This window comes from Musca domestica, unplaced genomic scaffold, assembly GCF_030504385.1.
Source record: "Musca domestica strain aabys unplaced genomic scaffold, Musca_domestica.polishedcontigs.V.1.1 87, whole genome shotgun sequence".
In the NCBI taxonomy this organism is placed as follows: Eukaryota; Metazoa; Arthropoda; class Insecta; order Diptera; family Muscidae; genus Musca; species Musca domestica.
Genome location: NW_026712423.1, coordinates 424,373 through 448,217, shown reverse-complemented (window position 1 = coordinate 448,217; position 23,845 = coordinate 424,373). Strand labels below are relative to the sequence as shown.

General features: G+C 36.9%; 2 protein-coding genes across 2 annotated transcripts; both read right to left on the bottom strand.

Annotated features, from left to right (window-relative positions):
• Positions 1–13,842: 13,842 nt before the first annotated feature.
• Positions 13,843–14,771, bottom strand: LOC131806747 (uncharacterized). The gene is made up of 4 exons (XM_059131394.1): positions 14,522–14,771; positions 14,252–14,453; positions 14,033–14,183; positions 13,843–13,965 (listed from the first exon to the last, which is right to left on the bottom strand). The coding sequence occupies exons 2-4, from the start codon at positions 14,411–14,413 to the stop codon at positions 13,886–13,888; spliced, it is 393 nt and encodes a 130-aa protein (XP_058987377.1). The 5' UTR covers positions 14,414–14,453; positions 14,522–14,771; the 3' UTR covers positions 13,843–13,885.
• A 6,032-nt stretch (positions 14,772–20,803) lies between these two features.
• Positions 20,804–22,571, bottom strand: LOC131806753 (uncharacterized). The gene has a single exon (XM_059131410.1). The coding sequence runs from the start codon at positions 22,453–22,455 to the stop codon at positions 20,875–20,877; it is 1,581 nt and encodes a 526-aa protein (XP_058987393.1). The 5' UTR covers positions 22,456–22,571; the 3' UTR covers positions 20,804–20,874.
• Between the last annotated feature and the right edge of the window lie 1,274 nt (positions 22,572–23,845).

Here is a 23,845-nt window from a genome sequence, read left to right as displayed (position 1 = left end):
GTACATCCGATACTATATTTTGATGATTTTAGCTACATTATTCACCATTTATTTCAAGTTTTCAAATTTGAATATGGTAATGGCTTATGACAAACGATGCCTATGTTGGTCTACGTCGTATTGACCCAAATAAAACGGCTATATTCAGTATTTTTAATATTTTAACAGAATTTTAGGGATTTTTTTTTTTGAAAATTTCCAATTTTTTTCCAAATTGTGGAGGGTATTCAAAGTTCGACCCGGTTAAGCTCTCTTTTCGTAGTGTACTTCCCCAGCCACCTAGTAACCTTTGAAACTCTTACTAAAAAGCTTTGTTAATAATGGTCTACAAAAGATTAAAAAAACTCAACATTTGTAAGCCCTAGTCAACATCAAAAGGCGCCTTTCTCAACTCTAATTCCATGGCGCCCAATACCGTTCTACCCGTGTGTCTACATTTCTGCAGTCACAACCACCATCGATTGTTCGTTGTAGTACGTGCCGCGCGTGTGTGTGTGCGTGCATGCGTGATTGTCCAACTTAAAACCAAAATGTAAAACTGAAATTGAACAAATTCCTTGACAAATTGGAATTTTGTTATATAAAGAATTCAGCTGTTGGTATATTTTTTTTCTCTTTTTACAAAAACAACATTAACTGTTCCAAGCTGCTGTTGGCAAATGTCTCAATGTCGGTTTGAAAATAGGGTGAGTACCCTATATTGCTTCAATATTGATACAGTGGTCTCTTAAATTGGGAGTAGTTGCAGTTTAATTACTTGTTTTCTAGCTGGGGTGGTTTAGAAAGGCTATTAATTGATTTGTGACTTAAACACATTTTAGTATAACACGTCTTAGAAACCAATTTCCATTTTTAAAATATCCCAATTCCAGCTATGTCGAAGGTCAGCTGGAATTATTATATTATACCCCTAAAGTAAATTAATCCAGACCTAAGAAGCGTACATAGCAATCAGCCCAACCCAACTCAGTATACTCTCCTTGAAATAATTTTTCTCCAACACTCACACACATACACTCTCTCACGACTACGCAATGACTTCAAGTTGAGCGAGTGTGGAAAAATTGAAAAATGTTAGTTTTACAACAAGTGCAATTTGTAAATTTTTCCAATTTACCCTTGACGCCGTTAGATTTCGGCACCGATACCCCTTCTATTGGAACTGCGTGTAGCTTTTGTTATTTGTTGCGAATTGTTGTTTTTTCGGTTGAAGTTTCAAAAACTGAGAGAAACAACGGCATTCCATGCACACAAGTCAAATCGTATACATCTACAAACGCATTTTTGCTGTCGCAAATATATATATGCGGAGAGACAGGGATGCCAACGCTAATTAATTGGCCATTTCCTCTAAATAGAATCATGGGTAATTTAATATTATTAAAGGTTGAGAATACATAGGGAATTGAAAGTCAACATCAAAAAGTAACCACAGTAGGGGGAGCACCTCTATCTTCCTCATTTTTTGAAATTTCCGATTTCATATTTCGTGGAATCCTTGCATTTTAGACATATAGTGTCTGATAACAATACGAGGATTATAATTGTAACAAGTAAACAAGTAAGCTGTAAGTTCGGCCGGGCCGAACTTTGAATAAACTCTACCATTTGGAACGAATTTGGCAATTCTCAAAAACAATCAAATCCGTTAAAAATTCTGTTAATATCTTAAAAATAAATATTAGGGTCTATAAGACGACATGGACCGGCATAGGTAACATTTGCATTAAGCCATTACGATATTCAAATGCGAAAGTTAAAAAAATCGGTAACAATATAGCTAAAATCTTCAAAATACCAAATATCGGGAGGAACCGTTATAAGGGGGCTATGCGAAGACGTAGACCGGCACAGACAATTTTCTGTCTTAGGCTGTAGTATCTAGTGCGAACTTCAAATACCAAATTTTAAACAATTCCGGTGAATAATGCCGCTAAAATCATCAAAATACCGAATATCGGGAGGCGCCGTTATATGGGGGCTATACGAAAACGTGGAACGGCAGGGACTATTTTCTGTCTTAGGCTGTAGTATCTATTACGAACTTCAAATACCAAATTTGAAACAATTCCGGTGAATAATGTCGCTAAAAGCATCAAAATATCGAATATAGGGAGGTACCGTTATATGGGGCTCAACAGACAATTTCCTGTCTTTGGCTGTAGTATCCATTACGAAACTTCAAATGCCGAAATTGAAACAATTCCGGTGAATAATGCCGCCAAAATCATCAAAATACCGAATATCAGGTGGTACCGTTATATGGGGGCTATATGAAGACATTGATCTGCACAGACAATTTTCTGCCGTAGGCTGTAGTATCCATTGCGAACTTTAACTACATAATTTGAAACAATTCCGGTGAATAATGTCGCTAAAATTATCAAAATACCGAATATCGGGAGGTACGGTTTAATGGGAGCTATACAAAAACGTGGATCTAAATGATCCATTTTCAATACCTAAAGTCCTGCAGACATCTATATCTATAAAAGAGGAAAATGTTTGTATGTTTGTTTGTTTGTTTGTTTGTAATTTATGGACTCGAAAACCGCTGAACAGATTTTCCTGAAAATTTGCATGTATACTGCAATTTCAATGAAATTTGAAACGTGTGATGGATTTTATCTAAAAAGTTGATTTCCCAAATTATATTGAAATCGGTTCAGATTTGGATATAGCTTCTATATATATATTCGACCGATTTCGTTCATTTGATGCCCCAAACACGATATGAATGTTCGATTCTAATGAAATTTGGAATGTTTAACGGGATTTGATCCGAAAATAAATTTATCAAATTATATTGAAATCGGTTCAGATTTGGATATAGCTCCCATATACATTTTCGGCCGATTTCATGTATTTGGTGCACCAAACACGATATGTATGTCCAATTTTAATGAAGTTTAAAATATGTAACGAAATTGGGAGCAAAAATGAATTTGTCAAATTATATTGAAATCGGTTCAGATTCGGATATAGCTCCCATATGTATTTTCGACCGATTTCATGTATTTGATGAACCAAACACGTTATGTATCTCTAATTTCAATGAAATTTGAAATGTGTAGCGGAAATTAAAATGAATATACATTTGTCAAATTATATTGAAATCGGTTCAGATTTGGATATAGCTCCCATATATATCTTCAACCGATTTCGTTTATTTGATGCACCAAACACGGTATGTATGTTCGATTCCAATGAAATTGGGAATGTGTGACGGGATTTTGATTAGAAAATAAATTAGTCAAATTATATTAAAATCGGTTCAGATTTGGATATAGCTCTCATATATATTTTCGACCGATTTCATGTATTTTATGCCCCAAACACGATATGTATGTTCGAGTCCAAAAAATTTGGAATATGTGACGGGATTTTGATTAGAAAATAAATTAGTCAAATTATATTAAAATCGGTTCAGATTTGGATATAGCTCCCATATATATTTCCGCTGATTTCACATATTTGATGCACAAAACACGATATGTATTTCCGATTCCAGTGAAATTCGCCATGAGTGACTAAATTTGGTACAAAAATAAATTTGACGAATTATATTCAAATTCGCTCAGATTTGATTATAGCTCCCATATATATTCTCGGTCGATTTCACATATTTGATGCATCCAAAGCGAGAGAGACGAAATCTGGCACCAGAAAAAATTGCCAAATTATATTGAAATCAGTTGAGGTTTGGGTATAACTAACATATATATTTCGGCCGACTTCATACATGTTATGTACAAACACGATATATATGACCGATTCCAATGAAATTCAGAAAGTGTGGCGGAATTTGGTTACAATAAAAAATGTGATAAATTAATTGGAAATAAGTTAAGATTTGGATATAGCTCCCATATATATATTCTCGGCCGATTTCACATATTTGACGCACCAATTTCAATGAAATGGCGGAATTTGGTGTAAAAGTAAATTTTTTAAAATTATATTTACATCGGATCAGATTGGGATATGATTTTAATAAGAACCATTGACCCACAGCGCCTTAGACTAACACTAAAAAACAACACAATAGTTAATTTGAAATACGCTTTTTACGGGAAAGTATGTTGCTACCTCGAATTCACTAATTGCAATAGTAATGTCACTCAACTTCAAAAAATTGCAGTTTCCTGCACGCTTGGTATTTTCTATGAAAAACATAAATCCGAAGGACAAACCCTTCGTGTATGCATGTCATGTTACTGCTTTTCTATTGGTATTGTTTATTAACGCATTAAAGTAGTGCAATACTTTTGTTTTAATTTTTAAATTTTTTTTTTTTATCCAACATATATTCGTAAATGAAATGTTGAACGCATATAAAATCAAAAGGGGTAGCGAAGCGCACCGGGTTCAGCTAGTAACATATATTTGAGTAAAATTTTATCAATCTACTTCAATTCGTTCGTAAGCTAGAGTGATTTCCACAGACGGAAAGACGGACGGACATCGCTAAATCGACATAGAAATTTTCTAGAAACGAAAGAAAGTCTACATCTTACCTAAAGGCCAGTAATTCATATATAATAAGAATACAGGGTAAGATAAAAAAAAAACTGCAACCCACTTCAGACAGCTGTCATTTCTAAGCCACTCGTCCGACAGCAGTTAAAATTATTCCAGTGATAGCTCATTATATTGATTACAAGCGTACAAAAGCATTTTGGTGAGAATTTTCCAGAAAAAAACTTATTCGTAATGGAATTTAAGCGTGATAGTGTGATTTCTTTATATTTGGCTGGAAAACCACACGTGGCTATCGTTAGACAACTCCAGCATTTAAATGTGAATAAATCTTTTGTGTCTCGTACCATCGCTCGTTACCGTGATGCTGGTAGCGTAGCCCGACGTCAATGGAAGTGGACGGAAGAAAACAGCATCATCAGCAGAAATGGTTCGAAAAGTAAAGAAGCGACTTGATCGAAACCCGCGTCGCAGTGTGCGAAAAATGGCTTGTGATCTGAACATATCGCAATATTCCATTCGGCAAATATTGAAAAATGAACTTGGGATAAAGCCATTGAAATTCCAAAAATTGCAAGAACTTACATAGCAACGGAATGGAAATAAACTCAAAAGAGCTAAAGAGTTGCTTCGCTTGCCCGAAAGTGGTGGACTGCTGAATTTGATATTCCCCGATGAGAAAACATTCATTGCCCAGCAGTTCGCAAACAAAAAAAATGATCGTGGTTATTTGCCAAAGAGGTCAGCTGAAATGTGCACCTTCGGTTGGACACCAGAACTCAAACGCCGGCCATGGTGATGGTGTGGGTCGCCATAACAGCCGATGGTCGCTCTCCGCTCGTATTAATCGACCGTGGCATCAGAATAAATACCGAATATTATCGCGAAAATATTCTGGAGGGTGTATTAAAGCCTTGGACACGCAAATATTTTGGCCGCGGACCTTGGACATTCCAATAGGACTCAGCACCATCGCACTCAGCACGCGCCACCCAAGAATGGTTACAAAATGAGGTTCCTCGCTTCATTTCCAGCGCACAATGGTCACCAAAATCTCCGGATACCAATCCGTTGCACTATTGTGTCTAGAATATTTTGGAAAGCAAGGTTGGCACTAAAAAATACCAAAGTGTCGATCACCTCAAGCAAGCGCTTCCCCGGGAATGGGCCAAAATAGCGCAGAGCAACACTCGGGCAGCGTGTGCTGGTTTCATTGGCAGTTTGAAGACCATAATTCGTGCCAAAGGTGACCAGCTTGAAAAAAATTGAAATTGAAAAAAAAAATTGATGCTATTTCTGATTTTTTTCTTTCATTCAATAAAATTTTTAAAAAATGTGGAAATTATGGCGTTTGGCTTCGTTGCTACTATAGACGTCAAAAGTCTGAATCTTACCTTCAAGCCAGGAATTCATACATATTAAGAATACATTTTAGGGTTAAAACACTACTTGTGTGAGTTTATGCAAAAATCTCCTAAAAAGCATCATTTTAGCGCATGACGCCAAAGAAAAAAATATTCCTCAATAAAAATTATTATAAGTCACCAAAGAAAAGGAATTTTGATTTGCAATATTAAAAATAATATACACAAGATTTCACTATAAATCTCAGAATAAACCTATGTTTAATAGCTTTTGAGAAAATTACATTCGAAATTTGTGCATTGCAAGTAAAATTTATGTTTTTACTGCTTATTAAACACTTTTCCATTCTTAGTCAAATTCTCCCATAATATTTAATTTTTTGGAGAATGTTTCAAATGATAAAATATTCGAGATCAAATTTCATTGTGAGTCTCTGAAACAAGGAAGTTTGTATACTTAATATGTACCATAGAAAAATATCATCAAATCCAGTTTATAAAAATATGTTTTTTATTTTCGACAAATTTTAGCAATTCTTTACAAATTTTCTTTCAGTTTCAAAAGAATTTCGGGTTATCGGGTGAACTTTTTTTTAAGGTCGATATAAGAACGTACATCAATATTTTGAACAATAGCGCACGAAAATTCTCTAAGGGAGTATCCGATTCGGTCCGAACTTGGTACATCGTAATACTTTTGTCAATATCGGTCCACACCTTCCGGTACCTCCCCCACAAAAGGTCGAAATTTTCAAAATATATATTTTCTGCTCGGAAAGACAAACGATAATCCGATTTTGTTCCAACTTTGCGAATCTCAATATTTTCATCAGTGCTAGGCCAGGTGTGAAAATGGACCATATCGGCCCACTTTATCAAGTACCTCTTCCACAAAGGGTCAAAATTTTGAATAATTATAGCTCTTATAAAATATGATGTAAGATTCCGATTGTCTTCAGATTGCACACATCCCAATATTTTTATGAACCCAAGATCTGGTAGTGAGATGGAATATATCGGACCAATCCTTTTGGTACCTCCCCCACAAAGGATCGCAACTTTGAATATCTATTAGACTCATAAAACGCGAAATTAATATCCGATTTATCCATTTAGACTTGGCACATCTGAATATTTCTATCAACACAGGATCTGTTATAAAGACGGTAGAGATCGGACTATTCCTTCTGGTACCTCCCCCATAAAAGGTCAAAGTTTTAAATAACCAAAACGTTTATAAAATCCGAAATAAGCATCAGATTCTCTTTATATTTCACACATACAAACATTTTTGCTAACACAAGATCTGTTGTGAAGATGGGATATATCAGTCCTCTCTTTCTAGTACCTCCCCCACACAGGCTCAAATTTTTGAATACCCATGAAGGTCATAAAAAGCGAAATCAACATCCGATTCCACTTCAGACTTGGTACATCTCAACATTTCTACCAACACAAAATCTGTTATAAAGATAAAGATCGATTTGATTTTCTTGTAATTTTGCCCATACCAATATTTTTATATGTATTAGATGAGGTATGAAAATGGAATACTTCGGTCGACTATATGTGGTACCTCGTGCACGCTTTTAACATTTTCTACATCTATCGGCAAAACCGACTGATATTTTCTAAATTGTTTTATACAGGCGTCAACTCCAAAAAAATTAGGAAATATTTTCGCGATTTTTTTTTTTTTGGCAAATATTTTCTTGATATATAATTGAAATATAGATTTCTCCTCTCGAGTTGCTGATAGTGAAATTTGATGAGGAATAATTTTATCTTGGAGGTCATCCTTCTAAAATGATGCTTTGTACGGGTATTTTGCATAAGCTCATATGAGGGTAAGATGCAGACTCTTGATGTCTTCTCGGGCATATAGTAGAGTTTTATGCCAAATATATTTTTTGTAAAATATTTTGACTTGCTACGAGATATTTGGAAAAAAGGTCAAAAAGGCCCCTTTGGTGCCTTGTTTGAGGGTTAACATTTTGCCGTAGGTCGTATATACCTTAAATGTAAGGATTGCAAGGTATCTCAATCCGAAAATTTCCAAAAATGTAGGAGAGGGGGTAATTTGTCCACATGATTGCAGCCATTAAAACTCAAACACCAACAACATCCGAAAAACTCGGAAACAAAACCCGCTATTTGTTCTTGTTGTGAATGGGTTTTATTTGTTTCGCTGGGGAAAATATTTTTCCTTAGTTTTCAGTTATCGTCTCTAGATTAATAATATATTGGTTGAAAAGGGGTATCATATTTTTTCTGTTTGTTTTTTTTTTTTTTTTGGGTTTTGGGTGATGAAAAATTTGAAATGAAAATTGTTTCACATCCCTTTCGCCACCAAAAACTTCCTAAATAAATAGTTGAAACGTCCGCATACTTTGAGGTTATGATCAATTTATCAGATATTTTTTTCGTAGCCATCCACAAGGTTATATTTTCCAAAAAAACGAGAACTAAAACAAAAAAGTTTAGTATTAATTTATATCGAATTGTTGGGTTTTGGGTGTTGTATAGATGTGTGTATGGGTGTAGAGATGTTTGATTTTGTTCCCTCCATTGTGGCAGTTGTTAAAGTTTCATTTTTTTTTGGGTTGTGGTAAATCTTATAAAATATTGATAAGTTTTTCATTTTTTGGGGGGTTATTGGAAAAAATAGTTTTTGCCATAACTGCTGCCAACCCCCGCCAGACCACTTGCCCGGTATTGTTCTTGTCGCCATAGCTTTGACCTTGATTGTGTTGTTGTGATAAATAGTTTTATAAATTGGTAAATGTTTGAAATAACTAACCTCGAAGTTGGAAACAAATGCAGTTTTTGCGATATTGATGTTTTTATTAAAAACTTTAAATGATGCAAATCAAATGGTTGGAGGGACTTTTTCTACATGCACTTCGGAAAACGACAGCAAGTAGTCGAGATAAAAAACTGAAGAATATTTGGAATTAAAGAAATCTATGTTGATAATTCAGGAAGGGAGGAGAGATTTCAATTTGGCTATTTTGAAGATCTGAAGGTCTTCCCACAGAAAAAGAAGACCCGAAGGTATTCTCATAGAAGACCAGAATTTCTTCTCGTATGAGACCCGAAGGTCGTCTAGTAGAAGAAGACCAAAAGGTCTTCTTACAGAAGACCCGAAGGTCTTCTCAGAGAAGACCAGAAGGTCTTCTCATAGAAGACCAAAAATTCTTCTCCTAGAAGACCAGAAGGTTTTCTCACAGAAGACCAAGAGGTCTTCTGACAGAAAACCAGAAGGTCTTCTCACAGAAGACCAGAGTTTCTGCTCTTAGAAGATCAGAAGGTATTCTCATAGCAGACCAGAAGGTCTCCTCATAGCAGACCAGAAGGTCTTCTCATAGCAAACCAGAAGGTCTTCTCATAGAAGACCAGAAGGTCTTCTCATAGAAGACCAGAAGGTCTCCTCTTTGAAGACCAGAAGGTCTCCTCTTTGAAGACCAGAAGGTCTCCTCATAGCAGACCAGAAGGTCTTCTCATAGCAGACCAGAAGGTCTTTTCATAGAAGACTAGAAGGTCTTTTCATAGAAGACCAGAAGGTCTTCTCATAGCAGACCAGAAGGTCTTCTTATAGAAGACCAGAAGGTCTTCTCAAAGAAGACCAGAAAGTCTTCTCATAGAAGACCAGAAGGTCTTCTTATAGAAGACCAGAAAGTCTTCTTAAAGAAGACCAGAAGGTCTTCTTATAGAAGACCAGAAGGTCTTCTTAAAGAAGACCAGAAGGTCTTCTTATGGAAGACCAGAAGGTCTTCTCATAGAAGACCAGAAGGTCTTCTCATAGAAGACCAGAAGGTCTTCTCATAGAAGACCAGAAGGTGTTCTTATAGAAGACCAGAAGGTGTTCTTATAGAAGACCAGAAGGTCCTCTTATAGAAGTCCAGAAGGTCTTCTCATGGAAGACCAGAAGTTCTTCTCATGGAAGACCAGAAGTTCTTCTCATGGAAAACCAGAAGGTCTTCTCATGGAAGACCAGAAGGTCTTCTCACAGAAGACCATGAAGTTTTCTCATAGAAGACCAAGATGTCTTCTCATAAAAGACAAGAAGGTCTTCTTAAAGAGGACCAGAATGTCTTTTTATAGAAGACCAGAAGGTCTTCTTATAGAAGACCAGAAGATCTTCTTATAGAAGACCAGTAGGTCTTCTTATAGAAGACCCGGAGGTCTTCTTATAGAAGACCAGAAGGTCTTCTTATCGAAGACCCGAAGGTCTTTTCATAGAAGACCCGAAGGTCTTCTCATAGAAGACCCGAAGGTCTTTTCATAGAAGACCAGAAGGTCTTCTCGTACGAGACTAGAAGGTCTTCTCATAGGAGACTGGAAAGTCTTCTCATAGAAGACTGGAAAGTCTTCCCATAGAAGACCAAAAGGTCTTCTCGTAGAAGAGCAGGAGATCTTCTCGTAGAAGAGCAGGAGATCTTCTGGTAGACGACCGGAAGGTCTTCTTATAAAACACCGTAAGGTCTTCTTATAGAAGACCCGAAGGTCTTCTTATCGAAGACCGGAAGTTCCTCCTATCGAATACTGGAAGTTCCTCTTATCGAAGACCGGAAGGTCTTCTTTCCATAGAAGACGAGAGGGTCTTCTTTCCATAAAAGACCAGAGGGTCTTCTTTCCATAGAAGACCAGAGGGTCTTCTTTCCATAGAAGACGAGAGGGTCTTCTTTCCATAGAAGACGAGAGGGTCTTCTTTCCATAGAAGACGAGAGGGTCTTCTTTCCATAGAAGACGAGGGGTCTTCTTTCCATAGAAGACGAGAGGGTCTTCTTTCCATAGAAGACGAGAGGGTCTTCTTTCCATAGAAGACGAGAGGGTCTTCTTTCCATAGAAGACGAGAGGGTCTTCTTTCCATAGAAGACGAGAGGGTCTTCTTTCCATAGAAGACGAGAGGGTCTTCTTTCCATAGAAGACGATAGGGTCTTCTTTCCATAGAAGACGAGGGGGTCTTCTTTCCATAGAAGACGAGGGGTCTTCTTTCCATAGAAGACGAGAGGGTCTTCTTTCCATAGAAGACAAGAGGGTCTTCTTTCCATAGAAGACGAGAGGGTCTTCTTTCCATAGAAGACCAGAGGGTCTTCTTTCCATAGAAGACGCGATGGTCTTCTCATAGAAGACCCGATGGTCTTCTCATAGAAGACCCAAAGGTCTTCTCATAGAAGACCCAAAGGTCTTCTCATAGAAGACCCGAAGGTCTTCTCATAGAAGACCCGAAGGTCTTCTCATAGAAGACCCGAAGGTCTTCTCATGGAAGACCCGAAGGTCTTCTCATGGAAGACCCAAAGGTCTTCTCATGGAAAACCCGAAGGTCTTCTCATGGAAGACCCAAAGGTCTTCTCATGGAAGACCCAAAGGTCTTCTCATAGAAGACCCGAAGGTCTTCTCATAGAATACCCAAAGGTCTTTTCATAGAAGTCCCGAAGGTTTTCTCGTAGAAGGCCCAAAAGTCTTTTCGAAAAAGTGTCTTCGCTAATCCGAAACCAATGCCTCTGCCTTCCCAGCATCGTCATTAGAATCCAATATTAACTCCAGTCATGTCATAGAACATTAAACTTTTCAAACGTCATAATAAGCTGCGAACCAAAGTCCAAACAGCAACCAGCAAGTATCCACCAGCAAGCAAGGGGTAAAACCAAAATGTCTGATTAAACAATAAAGACGTGACTTAATTTGAAGTTAAGTAAAGAGTTGGCAAATGCTTTTGTCGGAGAAGTAGTTTTTTTCTCGTTTTTTTGTTTCCTTCCAAGTTATTAAATGGAGAAACTCCAGAAGAAAGTTTTTGATGGACACAATTTCGTGGAAGATACTATGTGACAATATTTGCCATGATGAAACGATTTTAATTAAAAATGGCAAGGGGTAAGTGGAGGGAATTAAAAGATTTAAGTCCGGGATAGAATAGGGGATAGCGAACATAATAAGATAACAAGTACTTCGCAGTCCATACAACAGATTCGTCGACTGGAGGTTAATTCCCCCATTCTCTTGGTAAATGATTTATCCATTGATTTCAGAAATTTTAGTAAAATTTGGGGGATTTTTTACAGGTAAAGCCAGTGTTCAGCTGTTGCCCTTATTGACAATTCTAATTGTAGCTGATTACAATTGTTTTCTAAGTGTGCCCAACTTCAGCCAATTTTGTGTATTTATTTATTGTTTTGAAAAATGACAAAAAAATATATATTTTCGCAACTAATGATTGGAAGACACATGAATTGCGGCTCGCGAATTAAAGCTATTAACCAGTATAGCCATGAAATTGAAAGATTGAAAAGTTAGGATCATATTTTGAGAGAAAAATCCAGACATTTTATTCATTTTTTCGCTCTATTTACTCATTTTAAAAATGAGGAAAAATTAGAAAAAAAATTAAACAAAAATAATTTTGAATGAGTCTGACAGGAAGCAGCTGTAGGGCTGTATTTTTGTAGTTTTACGAAGCGGTTCTACCTCCTTATTGTACCATGCCTTTGCTCGACTTTTAGCTTTCATGCGCGCCTAAAAATATGCTACGATTGCCAAGTGGTGAGATCAATCATAAAGTATGAGCTTAGACAAATTAGGTATAGACTAAAACAAAGACCTAAAACTATAAAAATAGGACAAAAAGGCATTTTCCAATAAATTGCCAATTTTTAGTTGTAGGTGGCATTAAAATCGACTTGGAAAAAAATACATTTCTGAAAACTCTCTCCGTAAAAATATGGCTCCTAACATTGAGTGAAATGTTGTTTTTTTTTCGAAAAAAAATGTGACCACTCTTTTTGAAAATAAAATGCTTAAATTGAAAAAATCAAATGCAGACATTAAAGACTAATTATTTAAACGGGGACGCCGTCAGTTCTAGTATATTACAAAGCGGCCGATAGAAATACCAAATATTTGATTTAGTGGATTTAGTAGTCGACACTAGGGATAGGTACCCTCTAGGAAATGGAAATAGTAAAATTGTAGTAATTTTATACTGACATTGTCGTTAGTACTACTGACTAAGTGTAGCCAACTTAATGTAATCTTCTATTGACAATTAACATTAGCGTGTCATTGAAAATCCACCAGTAGACAGAAGTTCTACTGACTAGGTATTAACTTTGACGCCATATGGCGACATTGACACCAAAGACTTCTTAGCAGATTGAGTCTACAATATTATTGCGAATTGTAGTAGATTACCAACGACATTGTATTCAAATTGAAAAGAAAATTCGTTATGAATTCATATGATTTATTTAATATCATTAATAATTCAATATACATATATATATATATATAGGGTATATTAACTTTGTCATTCCGTTTGTAACTCCTCGAAATACTCATATCAGACCCGTCTGTCTGTTGTAATCACGCTATCTTTCGAATGAATTGAGATAGGTGGCTAAAATTTTGCACACATGTTTATTTTTCCAGTAGGCAGGTTAAGTTCGTAAATGGGCCATGAAGGTCCACGTTTTCATATAGCCCCCATATAACGGTACCTCCCTATATTCAGTATTTTGATGATTTTAGCGACATTATTCACGGGAATTGTTTCAAATTTGGTATTTGAAGTTCAAAATGAATACTACACCCTAAGACGGAAAATTATCCGTGCAGGTCCACGTCTTGGTATAGCCCCCATATAACGGTACCTCCCGATATTCGGTATTTTGATGATTTAAGCGACATTATTCACCGGAATTGTTTTAAAATTGGTATTTGAAGTTCGTTATGGGAACTACAGTCTGTGGCAGAAAATTGTCTGTGCGGGTCTAGGTCTTCGTATAGCCCCCATATAACGGTACCTCCCTATATTCGGTATTTTGATGATTTTAGCTACATTATTCACCGTTTATTTCAAGTTTCGAATTTGAATATGGTAGTGGCTTATGACAAACAATGCCTATGTATGTCCACGTCGTATAGACCCCAAAATAACGGCTATTATTAAAATTTTAACAGAATTTTTTAAGGATTTTATTTTTTGAAAATTTTCAAATTCGTTGCAAATGGTGGTGGTTATTAAAAGTTCGGCCCGGCCGAACTTACTGCTTTTTAACTTGTTGACGTTGAAAAGCTGTTCTTAGAGCCTTGTCTGAACACTTGTCGTACATTGATATTACATCTAAGTATTGAAACAAAAAGATTATATTTAATTATTCGTATTTTTGAAAGGTTTTTTGGATTTGTACCTATTATTGCTGCATGGACTTTTCCATATTTAGATAAACTTTTTTTGCCAAAAGTTCCATCCACATTGTAATTCATTATAATAGATTTCCCAAATATAAGGTGTAGATTGCGTGCGACGTTGCCACCAATGAGATTTTTCATTTGGCGAATCTGCAAGAATAATTATAAATGTTATTAATTAATTATACATTGTGTTTCCTGAATACAAAAAAGCTTACGTATGAGTCTGACTGAGTGGCTAATAAGTCTTCTAATTGCTTTAGACTTTCGTCCGTGTTTATTGGGAAGATGGCCATAATGTTTTGCACAATCGAGTTATCGGAACCAATTCGATCTAGCAAAATTTTATGCTCGCCCAAAATCTGCAGTATCGTGTCCATTTTTTTCCTATATCTTCACAGGAAGTACACTTTGAAGTTGCTGGAAAAATATATAATGTTGTAATGAATACTATTTAGGTAATGCGAATTAGTTATATTAAAACTTACCTTCTGAAGAATAATATTTCATTTTTCCTTTGAACGGTATTGCTCTTTCGTCAGACATTGTTGTGTAGAGCGGGTGAACAAAATTAATATTTATGTTTATTTTATTAATATTTTTTTTATTTGTAATCACTTTAAATACCTTATTCGCACAATAACTTCAACAATATTTTTCGCACAATGCACAATTTTAAGGAACACGTGTGTTGTTCACAAAAGAAACTAATGAAATGAGAAGCAAAGCAAACATCAAAAAATGTGTATCTATTAACATCAAAGTCTAACGGTAAAAAACTGTTGACGCGATCGTTGACAATGTTGCCACAAATACACTACAGATAAAGTCTACAACGTTTACATACTCCCGCAATAAAGGGAAGTTGTTGACATTTTATCTAGTAGCATTTTTGCTATAAAATAGGTGGTGACATAGAGATACATGGTTCTCTGCTTGACTACAGGGTAATGAAAAGCAATAATCGTCTTTCCAAGTATTCGAGTTTGTTCTAATGCAAGCCACGCTCTATACAATTGTGTACGAAGTTGTGTCTCGGTTGTATGAAAAATCAAAATTTTTTGATTTTTGACATGTTGTACCAACCGATTGTAACGTTTGTGGGCATGTCGCATAGACAATTCATTTTATTTATATTTTCGAAGAGACAACACCATTGTTGAGCTGATATAAACAACACGAAAATAGAATAATGAGCTCAAATGTGCACTTTTAATTAATGTTATAGTATGAATATTAATATATGTAAGAATGGCTGATGCCTTTTAGTTATATATTTATTTAAAAAGATCAAATTGAATGAAGTATTTATACATTAATAAAATAGAATGATGATTGAAGTTTTATGGAAGTACAGAAGAATAAATGACGGCTGCTGCTTTGGCTTTTCACACGGCTGATGAACGACTTAAACTTCACGACGGCTGTTTGGGAGGAGAATGAAAATACTCTGTGTTGAGATCATTTCCAAATCTCACTCCTGAGAAATAAAACACAACCGCTCGTTTGGGTTGCTGGTTTAAATCTGATTTTATTTTCAAAAATATTGTTCTTAACTGCTACAAAAACTGATCTAACTTAACCTATTCGCAGCCACACAATTGTCCTTATCTATTTTTAGATTTACAATGAACCATTGCGTAGCTGTTTGTCCCTTCATTCAAGTGGTCTTGGCTACCTACTGGCGCATCGATATTTGTGTGTGTGTGTCATGGACTTTATTATTTACACATTACCATATGCGACAGCGCACAAGATCACTGAATTGTACACATGTGATATTTTATGACTGCTGGGAAACTGATAATGTTGAAATATTTCTTTTTAATTGTTAGATTTTCCCAGCACCTCAAACGCACACAAAAGGATGTACAAAGTATTTTGTACATTCTCCCGGGCGGGTTAAATATGTATACTTTTAGTTTAAATTTTAATATCTGATTTTAACAAAGATATGCAAAATATGAAAATTAAAGACATAAACTATTTGTTGTAAAGGGACAGTAAATTAATTATAAATAATATACGCCTTCTGCTAGGTAACCGCTTCGAGGTAACGGCTAAACTTCTTAATCCAGCTTCGCCCCATCTTTATTAACCGTCTGTTGTTGCGACTGAATTTCTTGGCAGCTAGACATTTTGAAAAGTCCTTTGAAAAATGTTGTTGTTGATCGATGATTACATTTCTTGTAGATTTTGTTGCTTTTTGTTGTTGTTTACAATTGTTTATTAATGTAGTTGTTGAGTTTTGTGGTTGGTGAGTTGATTAACTGCTATTACCACACTCGATGTTGATGTTGTTAAAGTTGTATAGTTTTTGATTGTTGATTTTTGTTGTTTGAATGCATCCCGAAGTCTGCATAGATGTTTTGTTTGTATCCGCCGCTTTTGAGGGAAACGAATTTTTTAGATTGAAAAGAAAGAACACCGCTTCGTTCGGGTGTAGATTCAATTTTTGTAGCGAGAAAAGATATAACACCGCTTCGTTCGGGTGTATAATCAATTCTTGCAGCGAGAAGGATAGAACACCGCTTCGTTCGGGTGTAGAATCCATTCTCTATCCGGCTCGAAGGACCAAATGTACAAGTGAGAAGGGAAACCAAACACTCTGTGTTGAGATCAGTTCCAAATCTCACTCCTGAGAAATAAAACACAACCGCTCGTTTGGGTTGCTGGTTTAAATCTGATTTTATTTTCAAAAATATTGTTCTTAACTGCTACAAAAACTGATCTAACTTAACCTATTCGCAGCCACACAATTGTCCTTATCTATTTTTAGATTTACAATGAACCATTGCGTAGCTGTTTGTCCCTTCATTCAAGTGGTCTTGGCTACCTACTGGCGCATCGATATTTGTGTGTGTGTGTCATGGACTTTATTATTTACACATTACCATATGCGACAGCGCACAAGATCACTGAATTGTACACATGTGATATTTTATGACTGCTGGGAAACTGATAATGTTGAAATATTTCTTTTTAATTGTTAGATTTTCCCAGCACCTCAAACGCACACAAAAGGATGTACAAAGTATTTTGTACAACGGCTGATGACAGTTTAGTGTCAATTAAATGGACAGGGATGCCATGTAGACTCGATGTGAAAATTGGCACTTTACATATATAATAAATTATGCAAATTATTATATAATATATTACAAAAAATTAAAAAAATAATAAAAAGCATGAAATTTTTTTCGATGTCATGTTAACTCAAAATAAACTGCCTGTAAAATTAAGATGTACACAAAGTTGTATCTTGAATTCATGGCTAGGCTATTTTATGACATTTCATAAAGGGATTTCAGAGCCGCACTAAAATCCGGTCGTCGTTTTCCATTATAATTTGACATTAACATGTCTAGCTATTACATCATGCTATTTATGTACTTGCACCTGTAAAGTAGAATAGAGTCCAATCTCCCTCTTCGATTGTCAACTCTATTATGTTTTTGGTGAGAAAAGAAACGCGACCGAAGGGTTTGGTTGTTGATTCAATTCTGATTTTATTTTTAAAATATGTTCCTTACGTACTACTGAAACTAATCTAACTTAACCTAATCGCAGCCACACAATTATTCATATCTATTCTAATACTGAATGGAGAACATTGCAGGGCTGCTTGACATTTCATTCAAGTAGTCTTGTGCATCTACGGAGCGCATTGATATCTGTGCGTGTGGGTCATAGCCTTTATTATCTCACACATTATCGTATGCGTCAGCGCACAAGATCACCGAATTGTTCACTGTGGTGTTTTATGGCGGCTGGGAAATATGTAATTTTAGAATATTTATTGATTATTGCTAGATTTTCCTAGCGCCTCAACCGCACTCAAACGTATGTACAAAGTATTTTGTACAGACACCTTGGTTGAACAGGAATTAAAAAAAACAGTGAGTAAAGTAAGTCGAAGAATCGACTATGAATAGTCGAGTACTCGGTTTGCACCTGAGTCTATAGTAGAGTTCGAATTTCATAACTTTGAGTACTAAAGTCGAGTAGTCGGAAGTCGACTTACCTATCACTAGTCAACACATGCAACATGTGTTGTTACATTATTTGTTTAGTCATTAAAGAAATCAACATTCTTTTTGGGGAGCAACATCCTATTCATTGGTAGTTCTCGAATAAATTTTGTCAGGGAATTGTGTATTACCTACGAAGGCCCTTGTATACAACATCCACCGAAATTCCACCAATTCTTGGTCAGCATATGATTCTATGTCGATCTAGTCATGAACGTCTGTAGAAATCACGCTAGTTTCCGAGCATAATGTATGTTTGTCAAATTTATTTTAGGTCCGTAGAATGAACATATGGAAAGTGTGAAAAATAAAATAGTGCAGCCAGAATTAAGACATTTTTGGATCTTCATCGCAATTGTCAAGCTGATTTGCGGTAAATCGCTAGTAAACATAAAGCATAGCTGCAAAGAACTTTCGAACCGTATCGCCGACATTCGGGGTTTGATTGATTTTATCCAGATTTCCCAGCAGAATTATCTCAAAATCAGTATTAGTAATTCTACATATACTCTGACAATTGTCTAATTTTCTTATGTTTAACATTTTTAATATAAACCTGTTTTGTACCATTAATAGCCTGTTCACAGAATTTTTGTGTAAGACAGACAAACAATTGCTTCCCAGGCAATCAAGTTTTTATTGCAATTCATTTTCTTTTTTTCGTCTGGGAATAAAAACTCTTTACCTATTCCCCTTCTGTCAAAAATTTATGTTTCCAAAGAGAAACTTTGTTTATTAAAAAAATACATAATCCCCTCGCTTTGTATTTTGTTATAAACCCGATAATAATGTTGGGAGTGTGTCCGCTTCCAAAACGGACACAAACCCCTTGGGCAGTATGGCGCTTGCTGTGTGGACTACTTACAAAAATAATTAATTTTAAAAAATCTTAATTTTAGAAATCTGGAAATAATCTCTGTAATTGCAATGGGGTTATGACGGTGGGGATAATGTTCGGGCGCCAGCTTTGGATATTTAATATTAAATAAAAGTGTAAACGGGGATGGCGGAAATATCAACGTAATTCGCCAAAGATGGCACAAACTTCGAAATGATGTTCCTAGACCCACGATTTTACATATGGATTTACCTATCTCGCCCAGCTGGTCGATTTAGACATGTGTATCCGTCTGTCCATTTTTATTTATAATTACGCTACAGGTCACAATTATGACGCAAACTTTACGAAATTTTGCGTTGTGTCAGGACCAACAAGATATTTTTCTGATTTTGTAGTCTTCCAGGCAATAATGGGGGCCTAATTTTGCCTGGGGTTAGAGTTTAGAACAGCAAAGAAGCGCACCTGTTTTGATCGACACAGTACAGCGGATGAAAGGGATCATACCTTTTGCGTGAAATATCCATTTTCAAACACAATATTTTACTTTGTGTTAATTTTGTGAATGAACGATTGATATTTTTTGATTGCCTACTTTGGCATTTCGCATTTTGCTTGTGTTGGAGTTTGGTGCACCAAAATTTGCCAGTAGAAAAAGGTCCCCTTTTTTTCTTATACCAAATATCAAAAATTCCATTTGTCTGTCATTTGCCTTGCAGGCTATAAGTCTGTCACAATTTAAACGCGCAATCAGAACTGGTGAAATTTTGTGTAATTGTAAAGAGACGCAAGGAGTGTTGAATATGGGACATTGCTATTTATACATCATTCTGGGAATCGTTTGATAGTCATAACACAGTATAGATATTTCCCGCGGTTTTAAAACATTACTTTCAATATTAATAATCCAGCAAACATTTTCACCAACATTTTTTTTTACATTTTCTTAGATAAACCAAAAGGAATTTATTAGAGGTACTTCGACAAATCGCGGATCGATGGATGTGCATTGCTACTAAATTCAGACAAAAGATGATAACGTGATGAAATGTTTTCCATGGAATGCAAAACCCTGTCGTATCTAACATTCACATGCTGGCGTGCATTATAAAATCACTACATATAAATTTATATTAAAAAAAAACCAAGTAAGCAATTCATTATATTAATTATATTGGCATTTCTCTTCAAAATTTTATTCAGCAACAAATTGTAAAATTAACTGAAAAGAAAAAATTAAATAAAAAGAAATAAAATTGGAAAAAAGAAACACGAGTAAAATGTGTATTTTTTTGTGTGGTAATCAGGAAAAAAGTTTCGGCTTTCCGAACAACGAGGAAGAAGAGGATGTGTGGTGCAAAATTTTAAATATTGATGTTACATCAATTCGGGCCGGATCCCGTCTATGTCAAAGGCATTTCGATGAGTCATGCATTGGTTCAAAAAAATTAATCAAATATGCAAGACCTAGTAAGTAAAACTTTCAATTTATGAAAATGAAAATAAAAATTTATAAGTTTGTTTGTCCCGCAATCAGTCAAAAACCGTAGCCTCTTCAGCTACAGAGGCGGAACTATATATTTCCGGTTTAAACGATTCATTTCATTTTGAAGCAAACTTCCAGACCTCATTTTTAATGAGGCTACGGCCTGGCTGGGGCGCACTATAGCTCTCGGACAAAGTAACCGATTCAGTCCTAACTTTGCATATCCTAATAATTTTGTTAAACTTTGATCAAGTTCAAAGATGGATAATATTTGTCCACTTCTCCCACAAGAAACACCAACTGAACTTTGTTATTAGTTTTCTAATGTAATTTGTTAGGTTAGGTTAGGTTAAAGGACGCGCAGCTGCATTTAGCAACTGCTCCACTCGGAGACCTATAGGTCCATTGAGTTCATCCTAGGAAAGAGTTAGAGCGAAAGATAGAGAAAGTATAAGAATTGACAGTAGGAAATAGATAGTACGTAGTCTACGGCTGAGTTTGCCGTGTCGTCTTTAGCCACTTGAACCTTCTGGCTAATTGAAGGATCACTGCAGGGTCCGTGGTAGAAAAAGAGGACAAATCACGTGACACTAGTTCTCCCACTATTTTATGTCTCACGTTAATGAGCGCTGGGCAGTGGCAGAGCAAGTGTTCGATTGTCTCAATTTCTTCTTCATCTTGACAGATCCTGCAGTAATCAATATCATCGCTGTCCCATTTTGAGGTCATAGCCCTCACCTTACAGTGACCTGTGATGATGCCCACCACAAGTTTTAAATCTGGTTTAGACAATGACATCAGCGATCTTGTTCTCTTCTCTGAGAGCACAGGCCAGATTCTTTTGGAGATGGTACATCCCGTTTCATCCAGCCATTTTTGTTGTGTCTTTTCATGGTAGTGTTTGTGAACGATCTGTAGGAAGTGGCACAGTGGTGGTTTGACCGAATTATCTATTTCTATCGTAGTTGATTCGGATCCTAGCCTGGCCAATTCATCTGCAGTTTCGTTACCTGTGATATTGTAATGGCCGGGAACCCAACAAAGCTTGATTGACAACCTAGAGTGTTCCAAGGCTTCCCTGCAGCTTAAAACAGCCCTAGACTTGATAGTAAAGGAATTTAGTGCTTTCAGTGCCGCCTGACTATCGACATATATAGTCACCGGACTTCCGACCTCTATGTTCCTCGTGACTAGCAGGTCTGTGGCCTTTTTGACCGCCAGGATTTCTGCCTGAAAAACGCTACAGTTGTTTCTGAGCTTGTAGGATTCACGGATATTAAGGGTGTCACAGAAGACACCTGCTCCCGTACCGCATTCCATCTTTGAGCCGTCGGTATATACAGATATGCCGCGGAAAGGTGGGCTGTTTTGGGACCAGGCTTCTCTGTCAGGTATGTGTATTTCAGGTGGGCAGAAGCTTAATCGTGGTGAAATATAATCACTTGCATAGGCTATCTCTCCCACAGTCCTTACACGCCTTAGAATCGTAGAGTGACCAAATGGTTGGCTACGCCATTCACCTAATTCCCTGAGCCGAAGAGCACACCTGAATGCCAGTTCCTCTACATGTATGGCCAGCGGGCTTAAACCCAGTAGAGTATCTAGCGCAGCTTGAGGCGTGCTCCTAAAGGCACCCGTTATTAGTAAGGATGCGGCTCTTTGGACTTTGTTAATGTTGCGTGAGTAAGTTGGCTTCTTTAGAGAATGCCACCATACTAGAGATCCATAGGTTAGAATGGGGCGAACGATTGACTCATACAACCATTTTATGATGTATGGTTTGAGGCCCCAGCTTTTACCTATGGAGTTCTTGCAAGAATAGAGTGCGATAAAACCTCTTTTGGCTCGTTCCTCAATATTCCTCTTCCAACTTAATTGTCGGTCAAGGATTGTACCAAGGTATTTGGCCTCTGGTGAGAGGTTTAGAGTGACTCCATCTAGTCTTGGTAGTGTAAATAACGGATATTTACGCTTCTTAGTGAAAAGTACGAGCTCTGTCTTTGCTGGGTTCACGCCTAGCCCGTTGTGACGCGCCCACCGTGATAGAGTGACTAGAGCTCCTTGCATTAGGTCCGAGATTGTTTGCGGGAATTTCCCGGCAATTAGTAGGACGACATCATCAGCGTATGCGACTACTTTCGTCCCTGTTACCTCTAGATCTATAAGTATGTTGTTAATAACCATAAGCCAGAGTAACGGTGATAGGACGCCCCCTTGTGGCGTGCCCCTAGTGACCGATTTCCTGACAGATGTTTCCCCAATGCTCGAGTTGATGATTCTGCTGCTAAGCATGTTATCAACCCAGTCTATGAGGAGTTGTGGCAAATTAAGTTTTGATAGTGACTCATGAATGGATTCCAACGTGACGTTGTTGAAAGCTCCCTCAATGTCGAGGAAGGCAGCCAATGTGAATAAGGAGCCATTCATGTTCTTCTCTATGTACCCTACGACATCATGTTGCGCTGTCTCAACAGATTTGCCTTTCATATAGGCATGTTGAGCAGTGCTGATTGCGGTTTGGGGTATTAGAGATCTGATCTCTATGTCTATCAGCCTTTCCAAGGTTTTCAATAGGAAGGATGAGAGACTTATCGGTCTATAGTCCTTGGGAAGTGAGTGACTCGGTTTCCCCGCTTTGGGGATGTAAGTGACTGTGACTTCCCTCCATGATTCCGGGATGTAGGATAGACGCAGACAAGCTTTGAAGATCTCACTCAGTACTGGTGATATTACCGCTGAGACACTTTGGAGCATAGCAGGAATAACACCATCTGGTCCTGGAGATTTAAAAGGTTTGAATGTATCTATGGCCCACTTGATTTTGGGTAAACTTACTATTCTGTCAGCCAAGTCTTGGTCCCTAGTTGTATGATCATGATGTACTTGATCGGTTTGCCGATTGCTTGTCGCGTCAATACAGCCGGGGAAATGCGTGTTGGCTAGCAGGTTAAGAGTCTCTAGTCCAGAGTCAGTCCATGTGCCGTCAGTCCGTTTTATACTTCCGATGGATTTAGGGTCCTTCGAAAGGACTTTACGAAATCTGGAGGCTTCGTTGACACTTTCAATCGACTCAGTAAAGCATACCCAAGATGAGCGCTTGGCCTTCTTGATCTCACTGTTGTACTTGTTGAAGGATGCTTTGTAGGCATCCCAGTCCGTACTATGTTTGGTCTTGTTGGCCCTATTGTACAGTCGTCTACTATCCCTCCTTAAATTGGCTAAATGTTTTGACCACCAAACAGGTTGACATTTCTTTCCCGGGTGGGTTAGTGGACAGACTTTTTCATAACACCCAATTAAGGCACTAGTTATCGCATTTACGGAGTTGTCTATATCGAGGGTTGAGATTAAGACCATGTTGTCGAAACGGTGAAGCCAGGGTATAGCCAGCTCCGTAAATTTGTCCCAATTTGCCTTTCTTGGGTTTCTATGAGGTTTTTGATGAATACCCTCCACC